Below are 24852 nucleotides of genomic sequence, written 5' to 3'. Positions count from 1 at the left end.
ATGAGCCAGCCCTGCTCAGTTCACCTCCTGCCCTAGCAGGAACAGTGGCTTTTCCTTGCTGGCCTGTAATCCATTCTGGTTCTTACTGTTGGATGCTTCAGCCCAGCCAAGGCTCAGCCATACCCAGACACTGCTCACACATGGCTCGGTAGGGGTTGAGACATAGCCTAGTCCGTCGTACATCTGACCAGGTTCTCCAGAGTACCAGATGGTGCTGGAGTCTAGCCCGGTTAGGTGTACCCAGCCCCAGTTCACACTTGTGCCAAGAGAGATTACAGCCATATCCTGACCAGAACACAGCCCCACCCCGGCCCCTACACTCTCCCGTGGGAACCCCAACCCAGCAAGGGTGTACTCTTACTCTCACAGCTCCCCAACCAAGCCTATTCCCAGCCCTAAATTACGTGCTTGCCAGTGGTTGCTCTGATCAGGCGTGGCATAGCCCCTCACCTGTCTTGGCTTTTGCCTTAGATGCTGTGGCCTAGTATCCCTGGCTCATGCAGACCATTAGGTGTAAGAGCCTAGCTCGGCATGACCTGTGCTCTATCCTGATTTCTGTTCTTCCTTGTGAATTGAGGTTTGCCCTGCCCTGTCGGCCCCCTTCCATTTGCAGCTCAGCTCAGCCCACATCCTGTTTTATGATGCACATTCAAGTGTTGCTGCCTTGACCTGCCCAGACTGTTGTTGATTTCTTTACCCGTGAGTGATGGCAGGCTCAGTCCATCACTACCCCAGCTCGTGAGCCAACCAGCAGGACTTGTATCTCCACAGGGTTGGGCCCACACTTCCCCCACAGAATCTACCCCCGGGTCTGGTTCTCTCACGTGTTGGTTAGTGTCTTGACCCTGCCAAGTGTGACCCGTCCCCTGTTCCACCACTCAGTCAGGTAATGGTACCTAGCCCTGCCAAACAGGCCCCCAACCATAGCTTTTGTGCGGACTGGTGTGTGGCAGTCAGTGATGCTCTACTTTAACAGCCCATCTCTGGATTCCCATGTGGGGTGGTGAATCAGTCTGGCCCAAATAGATCTTATGGACACTTCCCTCCAAACCATCAGCTCTCAGTCCCCACGCTTGCCAGAAAGTTCCGTGACCTCATTGCTGGGAATCACTCAGAATTCATCCCTCACCTACACTCACACTAGCCTTATCCATGGATGTCCCTAGGCTGCAATTACATCCTAAAACCCCAGAGTCGCCACTAGGTGGCCAGCAGGCACAGCCTGGCACCACTTGGTGCGCTGGCCACCCAAACCTAGGACTCGGTCACCACGTGGCGGCAGTGACCATGGCCTGAGTCCCTAGTATTGGGTCAGGCCTGGCTGGGGCACCCCCCACAGCCATCACACTGCAGGAGGCTTCTTTTGTGCCAACCCCATGGCTAAACACTGCCCAAACTCTATCTCCCACAAGATGATACTGGCAGGGAGGAGCCAGGTCCTTAATCAAGTTCCTGAGGTTCCCTCATGGTATACTTACCCTGAGGGAAGAGATCTCTTGGGCCTGGGGAAAGCCTAGGACTTGGTCACTGCCTGGTGGCAGTGACTTTGGCCTGAGTCCCCAGCATTGGGTCCGACCTGGCTGGGGCATCCCCTACAGCCACCATACTGCAGGGGGGCTCCTTTTGTGCCAACCCCATGGCTGAACCAGTCTTTTTTTTTTTTTTAAGATTTATTTTATTTTTATTGGAAAGTCAGCTATACAGAAAGGAGGAGAGACAGAGAGGAAGAACTTCTGTCCGATGATTCACTCCCCAAGTGGCCCCAACAGCCGGAGCTGAGCCAATCTGAAGCCAGGAGCCTCTTCTGGTTTCCCATGAGGGTGCAGGATCCTAAGGCTTTGGCCCGTCCTCGACAGCTTTCCCAGGCCACAGGTAGGGAGTTGGATGGGAAGTGGATCTGCTGGGATTAAAACCAGCGCCCATATGGGATCCCGGTGCATTCAAGGAGAGGACTTTAGTTGCTCGGCTACCACGTCAGGCTCTCTCTGTCTGTCTTAATGTGTCCTCACTCTATTTCACTATCTTGCCTCCTTACATTAGTATAGGTGCTTAGAATCAAAATAGTAAAAAATATATGCATATGTTTTTAAAATACGAATAGTCAAAGTGAACATTTTAAATGAAGCATTGTCAAAATTATTTCCTAGGATTATATTGATTTATATTCATATTGCCAGATTTGACTGTATATTGACTAATAATAATATAATTTGTTTTTTATGTAGCATTTATGTATTTGAAAGACTGGCAGAGAGAAAGGCACAATTTGGTCATCCATCCACTGGTTCACACAAATGGCAGCAGTGGCCAGGGGTGGGGTATATGTGGTGGAGGCCACAGTGGGACCAGGACAGAAGCAGGAGAATGCAGTTTCTTCCAGGTCTGTGATTTGGTGCAAGAACCCGTGGATCCGGGGCATCTACCATTGGAAGGGAGCAAGGTGCGAGTGGGGCAGCCATGTCACAAACTGATCCCTGTGGAGGATGTTGGCATTGTTGGCAGCAACTTAACCTGGTATATTAACATGCTGGCCCTAGTATTAGTATTTTGAAATATTTGCTTGTAGATAGGCATGTTACCTCATTGTTTCAGTTTATATTTACTTTATTGCAACTGTCACCAGAGTTTCCATTAAAAGTAAATTATCGGTGGATGAGCCCTCAGTCTTCTCCACGCCCGGGAGCAATGATCCCTCTGGTTCACAACCCCCTGGTTCGTACCATGAGGGCACTTTGGGAGCTGGACTAATCTAGCTCCGTTCTGCCGCGATGGAGGCAGGACAAGTCAGGGCGGATTCCATTCTTGGGGCTGGGGACGGACTGAACCACTCTGCAGGGTGGCAGCTGCGGGGAGGCGTCTCTGCTAAGTGGGATCCGGCTAGGGACTCAGGCCATGGTCACTGCCACCACATGGTGACCGAGTCCTAGGTTTGGGTGGCCAGCGCACCAAGTGGTGCCAGGCTGTGCCTGCTGGCCACCCAGCAGCGAGCTCTGGGGTTTTTATGATGTGTAATAGCTGCTCAGGGACACTCATGAATTAGACAAACTTTAGTATAGGTGAAACATGAATTCCTGGCGATTGTCAGTGATAGGGACATGTAACTTTACGCTTGCACCTGCTGGTCTACTTTAGTCAGGGATGCTGGGCCACAGTGTCTGGGGCAGAGGCCAGGACAGGTGAGGGCCTGAGACAAGCTGAGTCAGAGCAGCCACTGGCATGCGCGTGATCTATGGCTGGGAACAGGCCTGGTTGAGGAGCTAAGGGGACATCCTGACTGGGTTGAGGTTCTCACCAAGGGGCATATGTGCTGGAATTGGGGCTGCGTTCTAACTAGGAAACAGTTGTAGTCTCCCATGGCACTAGTATGGCTGGGATTGGATGCACCAGGCTGGGCCAGACTCCATCACCATCTGGTGTCCTGGGGAACCATGGTAGATGTGGGACTGGCTAGGCTAGGTCCCAATCCCGTACTGAGCCATGTGTGAGCTGTATGTGGGTATGGACGAGCCACAGCTGGGCTGAAACATCCAACAACAACAACCAGAATGGGGTGAAAGCCAGCCAAAAAAAGCCACTGTTCCTGCCAGGACAGAAGGTGAACTGAGTAGGGCTGGCTCATGGACCCCCTGTTATGCGCAAAATAAGCGCAAGAAGTACGATAGGAAACAGCACAGAATAGGCCATGGAAAGCTTCCCACCTGCATACATTTGGCATGTGTCAGGTGCAGACCAGGCTGAGTCAGTTCATGTCATCCACTGGCAAACCCGAACACCAGAACAGAGTGTGGGTCGAGCCAGGTATGGTCACGACAAAAACCAGTGCACAATATGGAATGCCAGGGTGAGATTGCCTGTACTGGATTTGAATGCAGCACCCAACCAACACGTGTGAGAACCAGGAAGGGAGAGGGCAGAGCCAGAGGGGGGATTGAGGGGCTGGTCCCCTCGCCGGACAGCTACTCTCACTGGATAGCGTGGGCTGGGATGGGGACAGACCAGACTGGACAGGGCTACAACACCTGTGCGCCGCATGTGGACTAGATCAGGGAAAAGCCAGGCTGGGCTGATTATTCCTGCCGGTACAAGCATAAATGGGAGTGGGTGATGGTTGTTTGGGCTTAGCCGCAGACAGCTGGCAGAAGCTGGCACTGGGGGCTAATTCTGTCAAGTCAAACCACAGAACCACCCAAAGAGTGCATAAACCGGGACTGAGAGAGACCCGGGAGGGAAGTGGTGGGTTCCCCCCTCTTGGGTCACACTACTCCCGCAGGAGGGCATGAAAACTAGGATAGGGCTGGGGTGGCTAGACAGAGAGAGGCACTCAGTAACATCCGTGAGGGCTGGATAGTTGAGTTGGCTGGAGGGAACTAAGCTTCAATGCCCATTGACAGGTACGGGAGCCAAATGGGAGCGGGACAGACTGGACTAGTCTGCTATGCATACTGGCAGGCCAGGGTGGGGGGCGGGCCTGGTGGGGGTTATTGTGGGTCGCCCCGACTGGGCTGCAGCTCCCACTGGTTGATGAAAGAGTCGAGTGCGTGCTGGGCAGAACCAGGCTGGACTGCAACACCCTTGGTTCCAGTGCAAGTCGGGACTGAGAGCGGAACCAACCCAGCAATTGCAAGCACCAGCTGATCATGGAGATGGACCGTGCCCGGCCCAGTGCTTACTAAAATATACAAGAATCTGATCTAGGGCCTGGCAGCGTGGCCTAGCGGCTAAAGTCCTCGCCTTGAACGCCCCGGGATCCCATATGGGCGCCGGTTCTAATCCCGGCAGCTCCACTTCCCATCCAGCTCCCTGCTTGTGGCCTGGGAAAGCAGTTGAGGACAGCCCAAAGCTTTGGGACCCTGCACCCGCGTGGGAGACCTGGAAGAGGTTCCTGGTTCCCGGCATCGGATCAGCGCGCACCGGCCCGTTGCGGCTCACTTGGGGAGTGAATCATCGGACGGAAGATCTTCCTCTCTGTCTCTCCTCCTCTCTGTATATCTGACTTTGCAATAAAATAAATAAATCTTTAAAAAAAAAAAAAGAATCTGATCTAGGAATACCTCAAAGTTTCTTTGGAGATCTCCCCAATCGAACTGCTTGACTCAGAGCCCTAGCCAAGAAAAGACAGAGGACAGAATAAATCAACCAACCACCTCAGCTATATGTTGGGCAGCGAAATACTGGGCAAATGAAAACTCTATGATGGACTGTGACAATCAGTGGATTCTTCAATGACCTCATCGAGCTGGGAGTGGTGAGATTGGCAGCGATCCGTAACTGGAGAACTATTAAAACCACTTGATCTTCCTCTCTATCTTTGTGCCAGTACCACGCTGTTTTGATAACCACTGCCCTATAGTATGTCCAGAGGTCCGGAACTGTGATTCCTCCTGCTAACTTTCTGTTCTTCAGGATGGTTCTAGCTATCCGTGGTTTTTTGTGCTTCCAGATGAACCTTTGGATCATTGTTTCCAGTTCCATGAAGAATGTTTTGGGCAATTTGATTGGGATTGCGTTGAATGTATATATTGCTTTTGGCAGTATAGACATTTTAATGATATTGATTTTACCTATCCAGGAGCATGGGATGTTACTCCATCTTTTGAGGTCTTGTTCAATTTCTTTTTTAAGTAGTTTGTAGTTTTCTTCAAATAAGTCTCCTACATTTTTGGTTAGATTTATTCCCAGATATTTCATACTTTTCTCTGTTATTTTGAATGGTATCTTGCTGGTTAAGTCTTTTTCCATCTTGGGGCTGTTCGCATACACTATGGCTGTTGATTTTTGTTCATTAATTTTGTACCCTGCCACTCTACCAAACTCTCGTACAAGTTCTAGCAGTCTCTGTATTGAGTCTCTTGGCTCTTCTACATAAAGAATCATATCATCTGCATATAGTGAGAGTTTAACTTCTTCGTTTCCCATTTGGATTCCTCTGATTTCTTTTTCTTGTCTTATGGCCTCAGCGAGTACCTCTAGGACTATGTTGAATAGTAGTGGAGAAAGTGGACATCCCTGTCTTGTTCCAGATCTCAGTGGGAAGGGTTCCAGCTTTTCTCCATTCAGTATGATGCTGGCGTTGGGTTTTTCATATATGGCTTTAATTATGTTGTGGATTTTTCCATCTATGCCTACCTTGGTTAGGGTTTTTAGTAGGAAGTGGTGTTGGATTTTGTCGAAAGCTTTTTCTGCATCTATTGATACTATCATGTGATTCTTGTTTTTCAGTTTTTGGATGTGGTGTATCACATTTATGGATTTGCGAATGTTGAACCATCCCTGCATTCCAGGGATGAATCCTACTTGATCTGGATGAACGATCTGTCTGATGTGTTTTTGAATTCTGTTGGCTAGGATTTTGTTGAGAATCTTAGCATCAATGTTCATCAAAGAGATAGGTCTGTAGTTTTCCTTCTCTGTTAGTTCTCTGTCTGGTTTTGGGATTAAGGTAATGTTGGCTTCATAGAATGAGTTTGGAAGGGTTGCCTCTTCTTCTATTGTCTTGAAGAGTTTGTAGAGGATTGGGGTCAGTTCTGTTCGGAATGTTTTGTAGAATTCTGTAGTGAAGCCGTCTGGGCCTGGGCTTTTCTTTGTTGGGAGGTCTTTAATCACTGATTCAATCTCTACTTCAGTTATGGGTTTGTTCAGGTCGTTTGTTGCCTCTGGGCTAAGTTTTGGCAGGTGGTAGAAGTCTAAGAACTTTTCCATTTCTTGGTGATCTTCTGATTTGTTGGAGTACAGTGCTTTGTAGTAATTTCTAATTATGGCCTTAATGGATGCGGTGTCTGTTGTTATGTTGCCTTTTTCATCTTTGATGCTGGTAATTCTTGCCTTCTCTTGTTTTTTCCTTGTCAGTCGGGCCAGTGGGGTGTCTATCTTGTTTATCTTCTCAAAAAACCAGCTTTTTGATTCATTGATTTTGTGTATGGTTTTTTTAATTTCTATCTGGTTGATTTCCTCCCTTGTTTTGATGATTTCTTGTTTCCTATTGTGTGTGGGGCTCTTCTGCTGTTGGAGCAGAATAGAAACACCAGAAGGAAACCCACACAGATACAGCCAAATAATCTTTGACAAAAAGACAAACGACAATCCAGGCAAATGGGAAGGTCTGTTCAATAAATGCTGTTGGGACAACTGGTTGATAGCCTGCAGAAACAAAAAAATAGATCCACAACTCTCACCATACATTAAGATCAGATCTAAATGGATAACAGATCTAAACCTACATCCAGAAACCTTCAAACTTTTGGAAGAAAATGTTGGAAACACACTGGAACACTTAGGGGTAGGCCCTCACTTCCTAAAAAAGACTCCAAATGCAGTAGAAATCAAGACCAAAATAAACAATTGGGACCTCATCAAACTAAGAAGCTTCTGTACAGCTAGAGAAACAATCAACAAAGTAAAAAGGCAACCCACAGAATGGGAGAAGATCTTCGCACACGACATAGGTGATAGAGGGCTGATCTCCAGAATATACAAAGAGCTACAAAACAACCAAAATGTCAAAACAAACAAGCCACTCAAGAAATGGGCACGGGAAATGGGCAAACACTTCACAAAGGAACAAACCCAAATGGCAAATAAACATATGAAAAAATGCTCAAGTTCCCTGGCAATAAGGGAAATCCAAATTAAAACATCAATGAGGTACCACCTAACGCCAGTAAGACTGGCCCACATGAATAAAAGCACCAACAACACTTGTTGGCGAGGTTGCGGGGAAAAGGGAACCCTACTCCACTGCTGGTGGGGCTGCAGGCTGGTACAGCCTCTATGGAAATCAGTATGGAGAATATTCAAACAACTCAAATTCAACATACCGTATGATCCAGCAATAGCACTCCTAGGAATATATCCAGAACACTTGTTTTATGAGAAACCAACATGCACTCCTATGCTCATAGCAGCACAATCAGTAATTGCAAAAACATGGAAGCAACCAAAATGCCCATCAACAGAGGATTGGATAAGAAAGCTATGGTTCATCTACTCCATGGAATACTACTCAGCTATTAAAAAAAACAAAATGCAGTTCTTTGTGGCCAAATGGGCCAAACTGGAAACCATAATGCTAAGGGAAATGAGCCAATCCCAAAAGGTTAAATACCACATGTTTGCCTTAATTTAAGATGATATGATGTTATGTATAACATGTTATGTTTTGAATGTTATATGTTGTGTATAAACTAAGATTGAAGTATAGGTGAGGTGGTCACAGAAGGTGACTGGGAACTCGCATTTACTTTTAACATGTTGGTTACTCATTACTATGTCAATTAATTCCATAATGATGTAAATTTTTGCTGATGGTATGTTGGAGCTTTCAATTGACTGGGATGATGCTCTGCTGGCTCTGTCTTCAGACCAGAGAGGGTATACCTAAGAAGCCGTTGGACTTGACTGGACAATAAGATGCTGGACTCTATGTTTGGTATACGCTTGCAATGGGGGAATCTGAACTGAACTTGAGCTGTGGTTATGCAACAAGGTGGAAGAATCCACCATGGTGGGAGGGTTTGGGGAGGGGTGGGGAGAACCCAAGTATCTATGTAATTGTGTCACATAATACAATGTAATTACTGAAGTTAAATAATAAGTATATTAAAAAAAAAAAAACAAAAAAAAACAAAAACAAAACAAAACAAAAAAAAAAACCACTTGAGCAAGTATCTCAGAGCATGCCCCACATCCAGGACTTTGGGCGGGTGGGAAACTGGGTGGGGCTTCTCCCTCAGTATCCCCATTTACCTCAGATACATGAAGGAAACAATATGGACATAAAAGTCTAACCCACTTCCCTATAGCCCCTGAACCTTTATACCATAATTAACTATGTAAAGAAAAAAAAAAAAGTAAATTATCGGGGCTGGCTTTGTAGTGTACACTTTTCTATTTGGTGCCTTTTCATTTTTTTCAAGTAATTTTTTGTCTTCAAAAGTTACTGTGCTGTTATAAGGTTTATATATCTTTTTTATAGGATAAAGAGAATTCATCATCTGTTGTTACTGACTTCAACATAATAATGGAGCCCACAGAATTTTCAGAATTAAGTGAGTTTGTATCTAGGTAAGCGATTTTGCAATTTATATTTAAGGGAATCTTTTCACACTACAATTTTAAGTTTACTTTTTCTTGGTAAGTAAATAAGTTAGCCTTGAAATCATGACACTGTTATTATGTTATATTTAGACCTAGATTCTTTGTATCTATGGTTCATCCTGTATGTATTGTGTGTTCATTATATTCTTGGCATTAAAGTTAAATTGTGAGGGACTGGTCCAGTGGCATACCAAGCTAATCCTCTGCCCTGTCACACTGGCATCCAATATGGACATTGGTTTATATCCAAATGACTTCATTTTTGATCCACTTCTCTGCCTATGGCCTGGACTCTTTGCTGTCCTACATTGACGTACTTGGTACACAGAGCCTGTAATAATGCATATGGACTACCTTGTTGGTGAGATAACCAAAGATTATTGGTAGCATTAGGCTTTTACGAACTGAGGTTCACATAGGATAAGGGAGGAGGAACCCATCAGTTGTTTCCACACCTTTGTTTGAAGCTATCTTTTTGTTTTGTATATCCAGTCAAGGGTCCTCATTCAAATGATATCCAATCAGTTGTTATCCTATGTTCGTTGTCCTACACTTGACTAACAGTGGAGGATGGCCCAAGTCATTGGGACCCTGCACCCATGTAGGAGAACTGGAAAAAAGCTCCCAGCTCCCAATTTCAGATCCACTCAACTCCGGCCATTTTGACCATTTGAGGAGTAAGCCAGCAGATGGAAGACCTCCTGTCTTCGCTTCTTTCTCTGTAAATCTGCCTTTCAATTAAAAATATAGATACTTAGGCCCAGCGTGGTGGCCTAACGGCTAAAGTCCTTGCCTTGATTGCACCAGGACCCCTTATGGACACCAGTTCTAACCCCGGCAGTTCCACTTCCCATCCAGCTCCCTGTTTGTGGTCTGGGAAAGTAGTCGAGGACAGCCCAAAGCCTCGGGATCCTGCACCCATGTGGGAGGCCCGGAGGAAGTTCCAGATGTAGTTTCAGGCTCCTAGCTTCATGGAAGATCTTCTCTCTGTCTCTCCTCCTCTCTGTTTATGTGACCTTGTGATAAAAATAAAATAAAAATAAAAAATATATATACATATATATATATATATATACACTTAAAAAATTGTGAGCAAAACCACATTATAATTCTCCATCTAGGTTTAATTAACAATTTTTTAAATTTTTTGTATATTTTTTGGTTTTTTTTCCCTTTTTTTGTTGTTTTAATTAAATTTGTGTTTTACATTTTAAAAATTTTGTTGAGCACCCTTTTATTTTAAAGGCAAAGTTAAGAGAGGGAGATCAGGTAATTCTGTCTGTTAGTTGATTCCCCACATAACCGCAAGGGGCCAAGCTGGGCTACATAGATGCTAGGAGGCTGAAACTACATCTGATTTCCCATGTGGATGACAGGGGCCCCTGCACTTGAGCCTTCGTTGCTGCTTTCCCTGGCTCATTAGCAGCAAGGATTGGAAGTGAAACAGTCAGGACTTGAGCCAGTGATCATGCGGAATAGTAATGTTGCAGGCGGTGGTATAACATGCTATGTCACAATGCTGGCCCTTTTATTTGAAAGACAGAGAGCATGTAAGTGTTGCAGGGTGCGAGATCACACCAGACACGTCTAAGGTTTATTAAGGAGTCTTTATTAATCAAGCTTGAAGACAACAGAGCACAATAGCAAATTACAAGTCCATACAGCTATCCACCTAGTCATAATCCAACCAGTCATAATCCCAAAAGAAACAAATGGTCATCATCCTTAAGTCCATCTATTAAGCTCAAAACCTATGTCCCAGCTTCCCCAACAATATATGTTATCCTAAGAGACATGCAACAAATAACCTGGACACACTCACAAAGAACCTGGACACACTTACAAAGCTGCAGACATTCACCTTTCCCTGGCTTCTCTGCCCACATTCTACTACTGCTAGGTCTCACCCCTCCTGGAACTCCAGATAGTACACAGACCAGGAACAACATTGTAATAACCATTGTCCCATCTAAGCAGCACACAGGGACCATGCTCAGAGGATTACCTGTCCTGGGTCAGCCAAGAGTCAGGGTGCCAGAGTAACGGAAGCACCTGGCCAGAAAGAGAGAGCGCGAGCCCCTGCTTCATGGGCCTTTTTAAAGGGGCTTGTGAGGGGAGTGGTTACACACAATACAATACTGTCCCCTCTCAGTTGATAGGTGAGTCACAGGTGGGCAGGAGCGAATACCTAAGTGTTGTGGGCTAAGGAGTTGATTAGTGCTCGTTGGGATGGCAGGAACAGGAACTGGGCTTATAGCTAAAAACACCTAGACTAATTGGACTTCCAATATCCTGGCTCATTTAGGATGTGGGGGAAGTGGTTGAGGATGCAATTACTATTCCATGGCTGCTAGGATCCACCTTCAGGACAGAGGTTGGGGAACACAGCCAACTTTCATTTGCCCAATGTCAATGGGTGCTGGCTATCACAGGCTGTACCCCATAACATTAGCACATATTCCCAACACTGGTGACCCCAAATGCATGGCTTACCCACAGTCTTAGCTCTTTCTGTTGATTGTTACAGCCTAGCCAAGCTCTGTGCAGCCTACACCTGTTCTGGCTCTTGTGTGTGCCAGCAGGTGCTACAGCCTCAACCCACTACAGCCTGCCTTCAGACCTGACACACACCTGCAGTTGAGTGCTGCAGCCTTGGCTAGCCTGCCTCCAGCCCTAACTGTTGTGTTGTCAAGTGCAAGTTGCAACCTCAGCAGGGGAGTTCTCCAAGTTTCCCTGCCAGGCCCAGGATCTCCCACGTTCTAGCAGGTGCTATAGCCCTGGTTGGCATGGTTTGCCCATAGTCATGGCCCTTGCATGTGTTTCTGGGTGCTGTAGCTTGGCCCAGCCTAGCCTTCTCCCATTCCTGTCTCCTCAAGTGTCAGATGGACTCCTGTCAAGTGAGTACTGAGTTCAAGCCTGACCGGGCCAGTCACTACACCCAGCTCTGCACAAACTGCCTATGCTACAGTCCCGCAGAGGTGAGCCCACAAGTCTCCTACAAAATCTGCCCCCAAAGCTGGGTCTCTCACGTTCTGTTAGCTGCTGTAGCCTAGCCTAACATGGCCCACTCTCTGCTCTAATGCCTAGACAAACCAGGCATGATCCGCAGCCCCAGCTTTTGCGTGTGCCAGTGGGTAGCTGATAATGCTGTTCACCAGCTGAGGTGTTCCACGTGGGCAAGTGCCTTGATCTGATCCAGACATGCCCTGCAGTTTCCTCCCTCTAAACCACCCCACCCCAACTGCTTACCTGTGAGTGCAGTGGCCCAGTCCATGGAAACCCTTGGAAGTCATTACTCCCATGTCAAATACTCCCTCAGTTGTTCTCACTCTGCTATGTCCCCAGACCTCCTTCCCCAAGCAGTCTGCAGCCCCCTGGCCTGGGAGCCAGGGTGGCATGTCCTGGCTCTGCATTCCCCACCTTTTACAAAAAGAAAAATAAAATAGACAGCTTTTCTGGCATACTAGTATAATTAACACAGATGTAGCATTAACCAAGCCCACCAGCTATTGGCTGTTTCTCCCAGCAATGTTTTTCACTTGCCTAGATACAACGCAACCTAGGTATTTGCCACAGCTGGGGTAATTTTAAATAATTTTTGTTGATATCACTTCTCCTTTCTTTACCTCTTTTTTTTTTTAAAGATTTTATTCTTATTGGAAAGCCGGATATACACAGAGGAGGAGAGACAGAGAGGAAGATGTTCCATCCGATGATTCACTCCCCAAGTGAGCCGCAACGGGCCGGTGCGCGCCAATCCGATGCCGGGAACCTGGAACCTCTTCCAGGTCTCCCACACGGGTGCAGGGTCCCAAGTCTTTGGGCCGTCCTCGACTGCTTTCCCAGGCCACAAGCAGGGAGCTGCCGGGATTAGAACCGGCGCCCATATGGGATCCCGGGGCTTTCAAGGCGAGGACTTTAGCCGCTAGGCCATGCCTCCGGGCCCTCTTTACCTCTTTTTTAAATACACTCACAAGTTTTCAAATTGTACTACTTTCATTTGTTGAATGCTAATATTAGTGTTTTTTTTTTTAGCTTATGAACTTCTTAACTGTCCTCATGAATATCAGTTTTGGGCATGAACTCAGTGGTACTTATTTCCTCTTGAAGAATTCTGTAGTTGTGGATTTTGAGTACTTTTGTGCCGGAAGAATCATTACATAGGTTCCCGTTGTGGTTTTGTTGGTGTGTGTGTGTGTGTGTGTTTTAATGTCTTCTGTCCTTTAAGTTCCTTCTGCTTTGCAGATATTGTCAGTTCAGCCACCAGAGTTAACTGAAATCCTGACTCCTTTTTAACCACTTATGGCCCAAGTACAACACATCTTTCTGTTCATCTCTAGGGGCGAGAGGTGGACTGTGCCAAGTGGACCTTCCACTGTAGTATAGCCCCACAACTCTTGGGATGTTCTCCATCAGTTCACGTTACACAAGACTATGTTCTTACATCTTCTTCCACAAAAGCATTCAAACTTAATTCCCTGGTTTTCATAGGGTCTAATCAGAGCTAAAATAACTTCCTCCAGTATTCTGTGTCCCGTTATTTAATTTTTCTCTCAGTATCTGGAATTACTTGTATCATATGCAAGATTTGTTTTCTTATCCAAGAACAGGATTTTTATCTTTTTTATTGTGATTGTTCAATTTTATCCCCAGCTTGGCCATGCAGTACATTTTCCGTGAAAGACTATACATTGTATTTGTAGACTAATTGTCTTTTTTTTGTCATTTTAAAACTTATTACTACGCTATCATACATACAGAAAAGTACACAGATCCTGTGTATATAGCTTAGTGAATGCCCAGACAGTGTTCAAGCAGCATCTTGTAGCTTAACACTACATATTCACTCTGCTTGTTTATGAACTTGTGTAAATGCAGTCCTGTGATATATTCGTTTACTCATTTTTTAATGGATAAAGGGCATCTTTTATTTAGCATCATGTTTGTGAGATTCACCTGTCCAGTCAGATGCAGTTGTATTTCTCCATTCGTTCAGCTTTTGCTGCTCTGTGTGGATTCATTATACATATAAGATAGTAGTTGTTTTAAAGGTCTAAAATATTTTATCTAAAACGTTTTTCTCTATTTATAAATAGTTTCTTATTCTTGCCTACCTAGTCACTTTTGCCTGTTTTTTTTTTTAATTATTTTTTAATAATCTTATTTAGTTGATTAGGGAACAAAGGGTTAAGGGCTACAGGGTGAAAGTGGGTGACACCATTGTTTCCACATCAATATCATTTTTCCCTGTATCTGGGGTCAGGGGAAAAAACAAAGGGAAAAGCCCCACCCAACCTCCCACCTATCCCATAGCCCCAGTGGGAGGCACGCTGTGAGGGTCCTGCTCATACAGTTTTGATAGTTCATCAGTTCTGGATTGCTGCCAATCTCTCAGTTCCAATCGCAATGAACCCTATTCAGAATCCACTGGCTGACAGTCACTTCATGGTTGGGGTTCTAAGATCAGCAGTTCAGTTGGAGGGATCTCCAAAGAAACTTCATCTGAGATGATCCCAGGCTGATTCTTGCGCGAGTTTGCTAGTACAGAGTCCGACACCGTCCGTCACACCAATCAGCTTATGCACATGCTGGTCATTGGGATTGCTGGGTTCGTTCTGTTTCCAGCCCTGTCTTCCTCGTGAACCAGCGGATGTTGTAGTCCAGTTCGATCCTTCCCACTTCATACTTGGTCCTCACGCAAACCGGTTGGAGCTGCAGCCTAGTTGGGGCGACTCCCAATAACCCCCACCAGTTCTGCCCCCTAGTCTGGTTCCCATGCTTGCCAGTACGCACCGCAGGCTTGTCAAGTCTGTCCCACATCCCATTTAGCTCTCACACATGTCGATGGGCACTGAAGCCCAGCTCAACCCAACCAACCTACTATCCAGCCCACACACCTACTGGCAGGTGCCCTTCTATTCAGCCACTCCTGCCCCTGTCCTGGTGTTCGTGCTGTCCAATGAGAGTGGTAGCCCCGAGGGAGGTGCCCACTATTTCCCTTCTAGGCCACACTCACTCCCAGATTATGCACTCTGCAGGTAGTTCTGGCATTTGACATGACAGAATTAGCTCAAAGTGCCAGCCTCTGCCAGCTAGTACTGCGGCTAACCCAACCAACCATCACCCACTCTAGTTTTTGCTTGCACCAGTTGGAACAGTCAGCCCACCGTGACCCTTCCCTTATCTAGTCCACATGAGGCCCACAGGTGTTACAGCCCTGCCTATTCTGATCTGCCCCCATCCCAACTCACGCTTTCCAATGGAAGTAGTTGTCCAGCAGGGGAGCCCACGTTCCCCTGTCAGCTTTGCCTCCTCCCCCTGATTATCACATGTGCTGTTTGGGCGCTGCAACCACATCTGGTACGGCTCATCTCACCTTGGCATTCCTTATTGTGTACTAGTATGTGTCGCAACCTGGGTCGACCCACACTCTTTTCTGGCGCTCGGACTCACCAGCGGGTGATGTGAACAGGTTCAGCCTGGTCTGCCCCCAATCCATGCCATGTGTATACCAGTGGGATAATTTCCGTAGCCTGTTCTGGGCTGTTTCCTATCATGCTTCTTGCGCTTACCTGCAGGCACTGTGTCCTGCCAGAGGAGTTGCCCAGGCTCCTCCATTAGAAACTCTCCCAGTGCCAGGTTTCGTGCATACCAGTGGGTCCATGAGCAAGGCCTGTTCAGTTCACCTCCTGTCCTAGCCGGAATAGTGGTGTTTCCTGCACCTAGTCACTTTTAAAAATTGAAATGCAGACTGGGCATTTAGCACAGTAATTAAGATACGACTTGGGGCTAAATAATAATGGACTAAATTTTCTTATTCATTTGAAAGAATTGCAGAGGTATCTTCCATCTTGTGGTTCATTCCCCAAATTACCACAGTGGCTGAGACTAGGCCAGGCCAAAGATGGGAGCCTGGAACTCCACTTGTGTGCAGGGGTCCATGGACTTGGGACTGCTGCTGCTTTCCCAGGCTCATTACTAGGGAGCTGGATCAAAATTGGAGCAGTCAGGACTTTAACTGGTTGCAGGTGGCTTTTTAATTCACTACATCACCGTGCTTGCCAAATTTGTCCATCTCTGTGCATCAGTAGGTCATTTCATGTCTGAGTAGTATTTCACTTTCTGGATGTAACATTTTATTAATCTCTTGAGTCATCAAATAGCATTTGGTGAATATAGTATACTGTAGCTTTATATGTAAGCAATTTAGAAATAAAAAGCATATTATTATATAATATGGCGTATCCTCTCTGTGTATCTGTATGTCTGTGTGAGCAGTAACCCCTCCTTATCTGTGATTTCACTTTCTGCAGTTTCAGTTATCTGTTGTCAGCTATGGTAAAAATATATTAAGATTTAGTTTGAGGGCCCGGCGGCGTGGCCTAGTGGCTAAAGTCCTCGCCTTGAAAGCCCCGGGATCCCATATGCTCGCCGGTTCTAATCCCGGCAGCTCCACTTCCCATCCAGCTCCCTGCTTGTGGCCTGGGAAAGCAGTTGAGGACGGCCCAAAGCTTTGGGACCCTGCACCTGTGTGGGAGACCCGGAAGAGGTTCCAGGTTCCCGGCTTCGGATCGGCGCACCGGCCCGTTGCGGCTCACTTGGGGAGTGAATCATCGGACGGAAGATCTTCCTCTCTGTCTCTCCTCCTCTGTGTATATCTGGCTGTAATAAAATGAATAAATCTTTAAAAAAAAAAAAGATTTAGTTTGATTCAGGGCCTGGCACAATAGTATAGTGGTTAAAGTCCTTGCCTTGCACGCACCAGGATCCCATATGGTTGCCAGTTCTAATCCCAGTGGCCCTGCTTCCCATCCAGCTCCCTGCTTGTGGCCTGGGAAAGCAGTCGAGGACGGCCCAAAGCCTTGGGACTCTGCACCTGCATGGGAGACCTGGAAAAGCTCCTGGCTTCTGGCTTCGGATTGGCTCAGCTCCAGCAATTGCAGTCACTTGGGGAGTGAACCATTGGACAGACGATCTTCCTCTCTCTCTCTCTCTCTCCCCTCCGCTCTGTATATCCACCTTTCCGATAAAAATAAATAAATCTTTTAAAAAAATTTCTTTTGATAGAGGCTATTTTCACATAAATTTCATTATAGTGTATTATATTTGCTATTTATTACTCTTTTTTGTTGTCTAGGTTATAAGTTGAGCTTAATCAAGTATGTGCATATAGGGAAAAAAACCTTATGTATGAATATAGGCTTTAGTCCTATCTTCAGTTGTAGGTATCCACTTGTCTTAGAATGTATCCCTTGCATTTAAGAGTACCAATATGTATTCATACTGTTAGCTTTTATTGTAACAAACCCTAAATGCCAGATGCAGTTAAGTCATTCAGGAAGTCTTTATTCCAGCTGAGAAAAGTGGTGGCAACTGGTGGAGAGGAGAGGAGAGGAGAGGAGAGGATAGGAGAGGAGAGGAGAGGATAGGAGAGGAGAGGAGTGGGAGGGGAGGGGAGGAGAGGGGAGGGGAGGAGAGGGAAGGGGAGGAGAGGAGAGGGGAGGGGAGGGGAGGAGAGGGGAGGAGAAGAGAGGGGAGGGGAGGAGAGGAGAGGGAGGGGAGGAGAGGAGAGGGAGGGGAGAGAAGGGGAGGAGAGGAAAGGGAGGGGAGGAGAGGGGAGGGGAGGAGAGGGGAGGAGAGGAGAGGGAAGGGAGGGGAGGAGAGGGGAGGAGAGGAGAGGAGAGGGGAGGAGAGGAGAGGGGAGGGGAGGAGAGGGAAGGGAGGGGAGGAGAGGGGAGGGGAGGAGAGGGGAGGGGAGGAGAGGAGAGGAGAGGGGAGGGGAGGAGAGGAGAGGAGAGGAGAGGGGAGGGGAGGAGAGGGGAGGGGAGGAGAGGGGAGGGGAGGAGAGGGGAGGGGAGGAGAGGAGAGGAGAGGAGAGGAGAGGAGAGGAGAGGGGAGGGGAGGAGAGGAGAGGAGAGGGGAGGGGAGGAGAGGAGTGGAGAGGGAGGGGAGGGGAGGGAAAGGGAGAGGGGAAAGAAGGGGGAAAGGGAATGTATCCTTTGTATCAGTGGAGTGGGTAGTGGAACATGGGGCCTTTGAGGATTGGTGAATTAATTGTCACGGCTGTGGAGCAATTGTGGAGCAGTCATGGGAAGTCTCTTTTTTGGAGGCCTTAGCAAGAGCTGGCTTATAAAACTTTTTTTTTAAGATTTATTTATTTTTATTGCAAAGTCAGATATATAAAAAGGAGGAGAGACAGAGAGGAAGATCCGTCCGCTGGTTCACTCCCCAAGTGAGTGCAATGGCCGGTGCTACACCGATCTGGAGCCAGGAGCCAGGAGCTCTTCTGGGTCTCCCACATGGGTGCAGGGTTCCAAGGCTTTGGGCCATCCTCCACTGCCCTCCCAGGTCACAAGCAGGCTTATGAAACTTTTTAAGTGTGCAGAACTAGCAGAAGGGAAGAAGGTGGTGGAATGAGCATTGAAAGTGGCACCTTTAATGGGGGATCTGGTCAGTTCTTCACAGCTGGTCTGAGCCACTCCTCATGCATACATCAAAATGTTTGTACCTATGAACACTGATCATGGGATTTGTGTGAATGTGCATTTTCTGTTCTCTAGGATAAATAGCCAGAAGTGCAGTTGCTGAATTATATAAGGAAATGTTTACATTTGTAATAAACTACCAAATTATTTTACATAGCAACCATACTATTTTGCATTCTCACCAGTAATGTGTGAGACCAACTGCTAATATTGTAATGTTAGCTTCTTTCACACAGTTTTTTTTTTTTTTAAGATTATTATTGGAAAGCCGGATATTCAGAGAGGAGGAGAGACAGAGAGAAAGATCTTCCATCCGTTGTTTCACTCCCCAAGTGATCCGCAACGGCCGGTGCGCACCAATGCGATGCCGGGAACCAGGAACCTCCTCCGGGTCTCCCACGTGGGTGCAGGGTCCCAAAGCTTTGGGCCGTCCTCGACTGCTTTCCCAGGCCACAAGCAGGGAGCTGGATGGGAAGTGGAGCTGCCAGGATTAGAACCGGCACCCATATGGGATCCCGGGGCTTTCAAGGCGAGGACTTTTAGCCGCTAGGCCACGCCGCCGGGCCCCTTTCACACAGTTTTTGACATAGTGTTACTGAGGATTACTTTTTAGAATGGCTTTTTTTTTTAAAGATTTATTTATTTTATTACAAAGTCAGATATACAGAGAGGAGGAGAGACAGAGAGGAAGATCTTCCATCCGATGATTCACTCCCCAAGTGACCTCAACAGCCGGTGCACGCCAATCCGAAGCCGGGAACCTGGAACCTCTTCCAGTTCTCCCACACAGGTGCAGGGTCCCAAAACTCTGGGCTGTCCTCGACTGCTTTCCCAGGCCACAAGCAGGGAGCTGGATGGGAAGTGGAGCTGCCGGGATTAGAACCGGCATCCATATAGGATCCCAGCGCGTTCAAGGCGAGGACTTTAGCCGCTAGGCCACGCCGCCAGGCCCTTAGAATGGCTTTTTAAAAAAATTTGTATCATTAATTTCTGTTTGTGTTTTACTTAGCAACTTAAGCAGTTTTGCAAGTATTTTAGTTTTTTGACTACTTTAAGTAGAAAATTAATGTGTTACTGCCAACATTTTATGAATAAAATCTTGGATATCTGTTTAATAGTGTTGACTTTTCTTAGGACAAATAGTTAAGTTACAGTCGCTCTTAAAGTTGTGAAGAGCCAGCACACACACAGAAATGTGGTTGCTTTCTAATGGATAATTGTTTGTACTCTAATATAGTATGCTTTATGAAGATGTAAATGGAGAGGAGGCAAAGGAATGATTCCACTGTTAAAGTTCTTTTTAAAGAATGGTCTCTTCTTTCAGATGCGAGTGTGCATGTGTGTGTATTTAAATTCTGGCCAGCGTGGCTTTTGAGATTCTTTTCTTGGCTCCTTCTCTCATCATATGATGAAGAGCTTATTTTTTTCACTCGTTTGTTTGAGAGAGAATGAAATATGTTACTTTGGCTTGTAAGCCAAAGAAAGAAACTGCTGCTTTTTATGGGCCTGTATTTGTTGCAGAAAAATTTGTCTTCTCAGATATGAAAAGGATTTCTTTATGACAGATAATGGACTAAATTTTAAACAGTAAATATTCAGTGTTCCCTATACTGTGCCTGCTTCTCTGGCTGCGTTTCGTGTCAGCGTTTTTTATGTTCTTTGTTTTCCGTGCCTTAATGTGGGTTTGTGTTCTTTGCGCTTGTTGCTTTGTTCCACTTTCTTGCTTTTCATAAAATACTCATAAAATTTACCTTTTTCTTCTCTTTTTTAGAATGTGAGAATCAGAGAGATCTTGTCTAATGGCTTAACCACTCAAACGCTTACAACAGCCGTGGGTCAGGGAACTAAGCTAGCAGCGGGGAACTCCATCCAGGCCTCCCACATGGGCGTTAGGGCCTCAGCTCTCGGAACCAGTCGCCGTGCCTCTTGGGGCACGCAATGGCAGGCAGCTGAAATCGTGATTAGAGCCAGCCCTCGGACCCAAGTCCTGTGGGGAAGTGAGCAAGATCCCATGCAGCAGCCTAGCCGTTAGGCCAACTGCCTGATTCTAGGTGTTGAGTGATATGAAGCACATTCATAATATTACACAGCCATTTTGAACATCTGTAACTCTTCCTCTGGTAAATTTGAACTCTATGCGTTAGACAATGGTTTTTCCTCTCTCCCTACTCCTAGCAGATTGTAGCCACCCTTCTCCTTCCTGCCTACGTGGCTCTGATTACTTTAGCTACCTCGTGTGTGTGGAATCATACCAGATTTGCCTATCTTCACTTAACTGACAGTACATCCACATACCACATATGAGAATTTTCTTCCTTTTAAGACTGAATAGTTTTAATTATATCTGTCTGTCATGTTTCATCATCAATGGGTTGTTTACCTGTTCCAGCTATTATGAACAATGCTGCTGCTATGAATATGGCTGTACAAGTATCTCTTAATGATTCTACTTTCAAACTTTTCAGTTGTATACCAAGAAGTGGATTTACTTGATTTTTATGGTGACCCTACTTTTTAATCTAAAGAAAATATTTATTTGAATGGCAGAATGACGGAGATCTTCCGTCTGTTGCTTCAATTCCTAAATGCCTACAATAGCCAGGACCAGAACAAACCACAGCTGGGAATCTGAACCTCAATTGGCTCTCCCACATTGGTGCCAGGGTCATATCTACTTGAGCCATCATTTGGTATCTCCCAGGGTGTGCATTAACAAGAATCTGGAGTTTAAATCGGAGCAGGGACTTGACCATCTGATGTGAGATATGGGTAGTTCAAATTATATTTCAATTATTATACCAAAACCCCACTACTGTTTTAATTTTTAGAGGAACTGCATATTGTTAACCACAGTAGCTATCTGTTATTGAACAAAGATTGCTATGTAAGTCTATTAAATCTGGTGATTAAGTATTGGGGTATTTTTGGCTGTAGTTTTTTTTATTATTATTAATTATTTTGTGATACAGTTCCAAAGGCTCTGGGATTTCTCCTCTTACTTCCTCCACTGATTTCCCCTATTTTATTTCAATAATAGTCTTTCAAAAGCAATCATAAGTCCATAGTTCCGCTATTTAAGTGCATCCTAACATTGTAGGTATGGATAATGGAAAAGTCTAGCATCCTATTGTCAAGATATACTTGACAGTTTAATTGGGAGTCCATCTTTGATTTGGAAGTAGAAATGCATACTGCATTGTATCTTCACATCTGGATATAATAGTCTCAGTTATCCAGTTCCTCTAGCTGACTGTATGTACATACATGTTTAGCTATATATTTTGCCTTGTATCAGAGAAAACGTAATATTTGCCTTTTAGGGATTGACTTATTTCACTGAGCATAATGAGCTCCAGCTGGAACCATTTGGTTGCAAATTGTAGGATTTCATTCTTTTTGAAGACTGAGTAGTATTCCCTGGATTAGAAGTATCAGTTTCTTTATCTACTCCTCCTTTAATGGGCATCTGTGTTGTTTCCATGTCTTTGCTATTGTAGATTGTGCTGCTGTAAATGTAGGATTACAGATCGCTTCCTCTAATGCAGATTTCACTTAAAACGGATGTATTCACAGTAGTTGGGAAGCTGGGTCATACAGCAGATCAGTTTTCATTTCTCCTAGCACTCTCCATACTGATTGCCATAGCGGTTGTAATAGCCTGCACTCCCACCAGCAGTGAAGGAGGGTACCTTTCTCCCTGCATCCACGCCCGCAGGTGGTGGTAACAGAATTCTGAATGTAGAGCATTCTCATGGGAGTTAGATGGAGCCTCAATGTGGTTTTTTTTTTTTTTTAATTGTATTATGTGACACAATTACATAGATACTTGGGTTCTCCCCACTCCTCCCCAAACCCCCCCACCATGGTGGATTCCTCCACCTAGTTGCATAACCACAGCTCAAGTTCAGTTGAGATTCCCCCATTGCAAGCGTATACCAAACATAGAGTCCAGCATCTTATTGTCCAGTCAAGTTCAACGGCTTCTTAGGTATACCCTCTCTGGTCTGAAGACAGAGCCAGCAGAGTATCATCCCAGTCTCAATGTGGTTTTCATTTGAATCTTCCTGACTGCCAGGGAGCCTGAAATGTCTATTAGCCATTTGAATTTCTTCTTTTGAAAAATGTCTGTTTGTTTCCTTTGCCCATTTCTTCACAGGGTTGTTTTGCTGTCTCTGCGTCTCTGAAGCTCTTTGTAACTCCTGGATTTTAGTCCCCTATCTCATGTAGTGTGCAAAGACTTTTTCCCATTCTGTGGTCGCTTCTTCATTTTCTTGATCATTTCCTTTGTTGTACAGAAGCTTTTTTGTTTGCTGTAGTCCCATTTGTTTATTTTGCCTGCCTGTGTTTTGGGTCACTTTTCTAAGAAGTCTTTCCTCTATCTTGGAGAATGCTTCCTGTGTTTTCTTATTATTACTTGATGTTTTCTGGGTGCAGATTTAGGTCCTTGATGCATTTAGAGCTGATTTTTTAGAAGTTGATGGGTATGGTTCTTTTTATTGCTGGCTGATATTGTGTCCATTGTTGGGAGTTGTGCTTCCACTAGTAATAGTTTTGATTTAGAGACGATTTTGTCTGTTGTTCTTACAAACACCCCCTTTCTCTTTTGGTTACTATTTTCTCACCTTTCACATGTAATTTATTTATCTTTGGACCTGAAATGAGATTCCTGTAGACAACATATAGGGTTTTTTTTCATCCATTTTACTAATCTCTGCTTTTTGAGTGAAGAGTTTAATTCATTTGCATTTGAAGTAAGTACTGGTCAGGAGAAACCTTATCTGTCATTTTCCCTTTTTTCCCCCTGTGAAGTGTAGCTTTATTTGTTCCCCAGTTTCTCCATCACTATCCTCTGTTAGGTTTAGTTTATGCTTCTGTATTAAGAGATTTTGAATGTCTTAATTTTGTTACATTCTACAACTGATTTTTTTGGTGTGATAATATGGGAATTTAATTTAATATCGTAAAACTGTAATACTGTGGTTTGAATTTATGCTAGCTTAAGCTCAGTAGTATAGGCAAACTGTTCTTTTATAACATCCTTACTCTTTTCACTTATTTATACCACAAAATCATGTTTATAGTTTTATGCTGCCAAATATAAACTAGTAATTGCTTAAAATACATTACTTTCTCAACTTACAAAAAAAAAAAGCAAGTTGCCTTTGTACATTTGGTCTTCATATCAAGGATTCCACATGTTCCGTTTCAGCTCACCACATATTGATTGCAACTCTTTAGAAAATGTACCAGTACTAAACATCTATAAACCTTTTACCTTCTCATTGCTTCACGACCATTTAGTATAACAACTAGTTATATAGTACCTAATTTGTCCTATCAGTAATTTAGAAAGTATCTAACATATAGGGAGGATATATGTAAACACCATGCAAATATTATGCCACTTTATATAAGAAACTAAAAACCCATGGATTTTAATGAGAGGGAGTGTGGTACTATAATCAGTATGCCACATATGCCTAGGGACCATTACACCAACATTTAGAGTAATAATTGTTGCTTTTAACACTATACTTGAAATCATTTAGAAAATAAACAATAGATTTAAAAGTTGCTGTTACATTCGTGTTACCTGTTATAAATATCATGTATTTACCTTATTGTGTATATATGTGTATATATATAAGATTTATTTATTTATTTATTTTTAAAAATTTATTTATTTTTATTGCAAAGTCAAATATATAGAGAGGAGGAGAGACAGGAAGATCTTCTAACCAATGATTCACTCCCCAAGCGGCCACAATGGCCAGAGCTGGGCCGATCCAGACCCAGGAGCCAGGAGCTCTTCCGGGTCTCCCACGCGGGTGCAGGGTTCCAAGGCTTTGGGCTGTCCTTGACTGCTTTCCCAGGCCACACACCAGGGAGCTGGACGGGAAGTGGGGCTGCTGGGATTAGAACCAGTTCCCCTACGGGATCTTGGTGTGTGCAAGGCGAGGACTTAAGCTGCTCGGCTACCGCACCAAATCTCTCAGGTGCACATTCAAGGATCTTTTCCTTATGTTCATTTGCAGAGAGCTTGATTATCATGTGTTGTGGTGAAGATCACTTTTGGTTAACCCTGTTGGGAATTCTGTGCCCCTTCTAGACGTTGTTTCCCAATTGTTTCTCTAGATTATGGAAATTTTCCCTTAATATTTCATTGAACACACATTTAATCCCAGTTTCTTTTTGTGCAACTTCTGGGACTCGCATAACTCTTTTTTTTTTAAAAGATTTATTCATTTTATTACAGCCAGATATACACAGAGGA

General features: G+C 45.0%; 1 protein-coding gene across 1 annotated transcript in view; it reads left to right on the top strand.

Moving 5' to 3' along the window:
• CENPP (centromere protein P) overlaps positions 1 to 24852 on the top strand; it is a 246272-nt gene that overhangs the window by 33808 nt on the left and 187612 nt on the right. Inside the window, exon 4 of the mRNA XM_004598825.3 lies at positions 8972 to 9060. Coding sequence (XP_004598882.3) covers positions 8972 to 9060 — 89 coding nt within the window. The remainder of the gene's footprint in view (positions 1 to 8971; positions 9061 to 24852) is intronic.

The sequence above is a fragment of the Ochotona princeps genome, chromosome 14, assembly GCF_030435755.1.
Source record: "Ochotona princeps isolate mOchPri1 chromosome 14, mOchPri1.hap1, whole genome shotgun sequence".
NCBI classification, from domain to species: Eukaryota; Metazoa; Chordata; class Mammalia; order Lagomorpha; family Ochotonidae; genus Ochotona; species Ochotona princeps.
The sequence above is the reverse complement of the archived record's forward strand: the minus strand, read 5'-3'. Positions and strand labels throughout refer to the sequence as shown.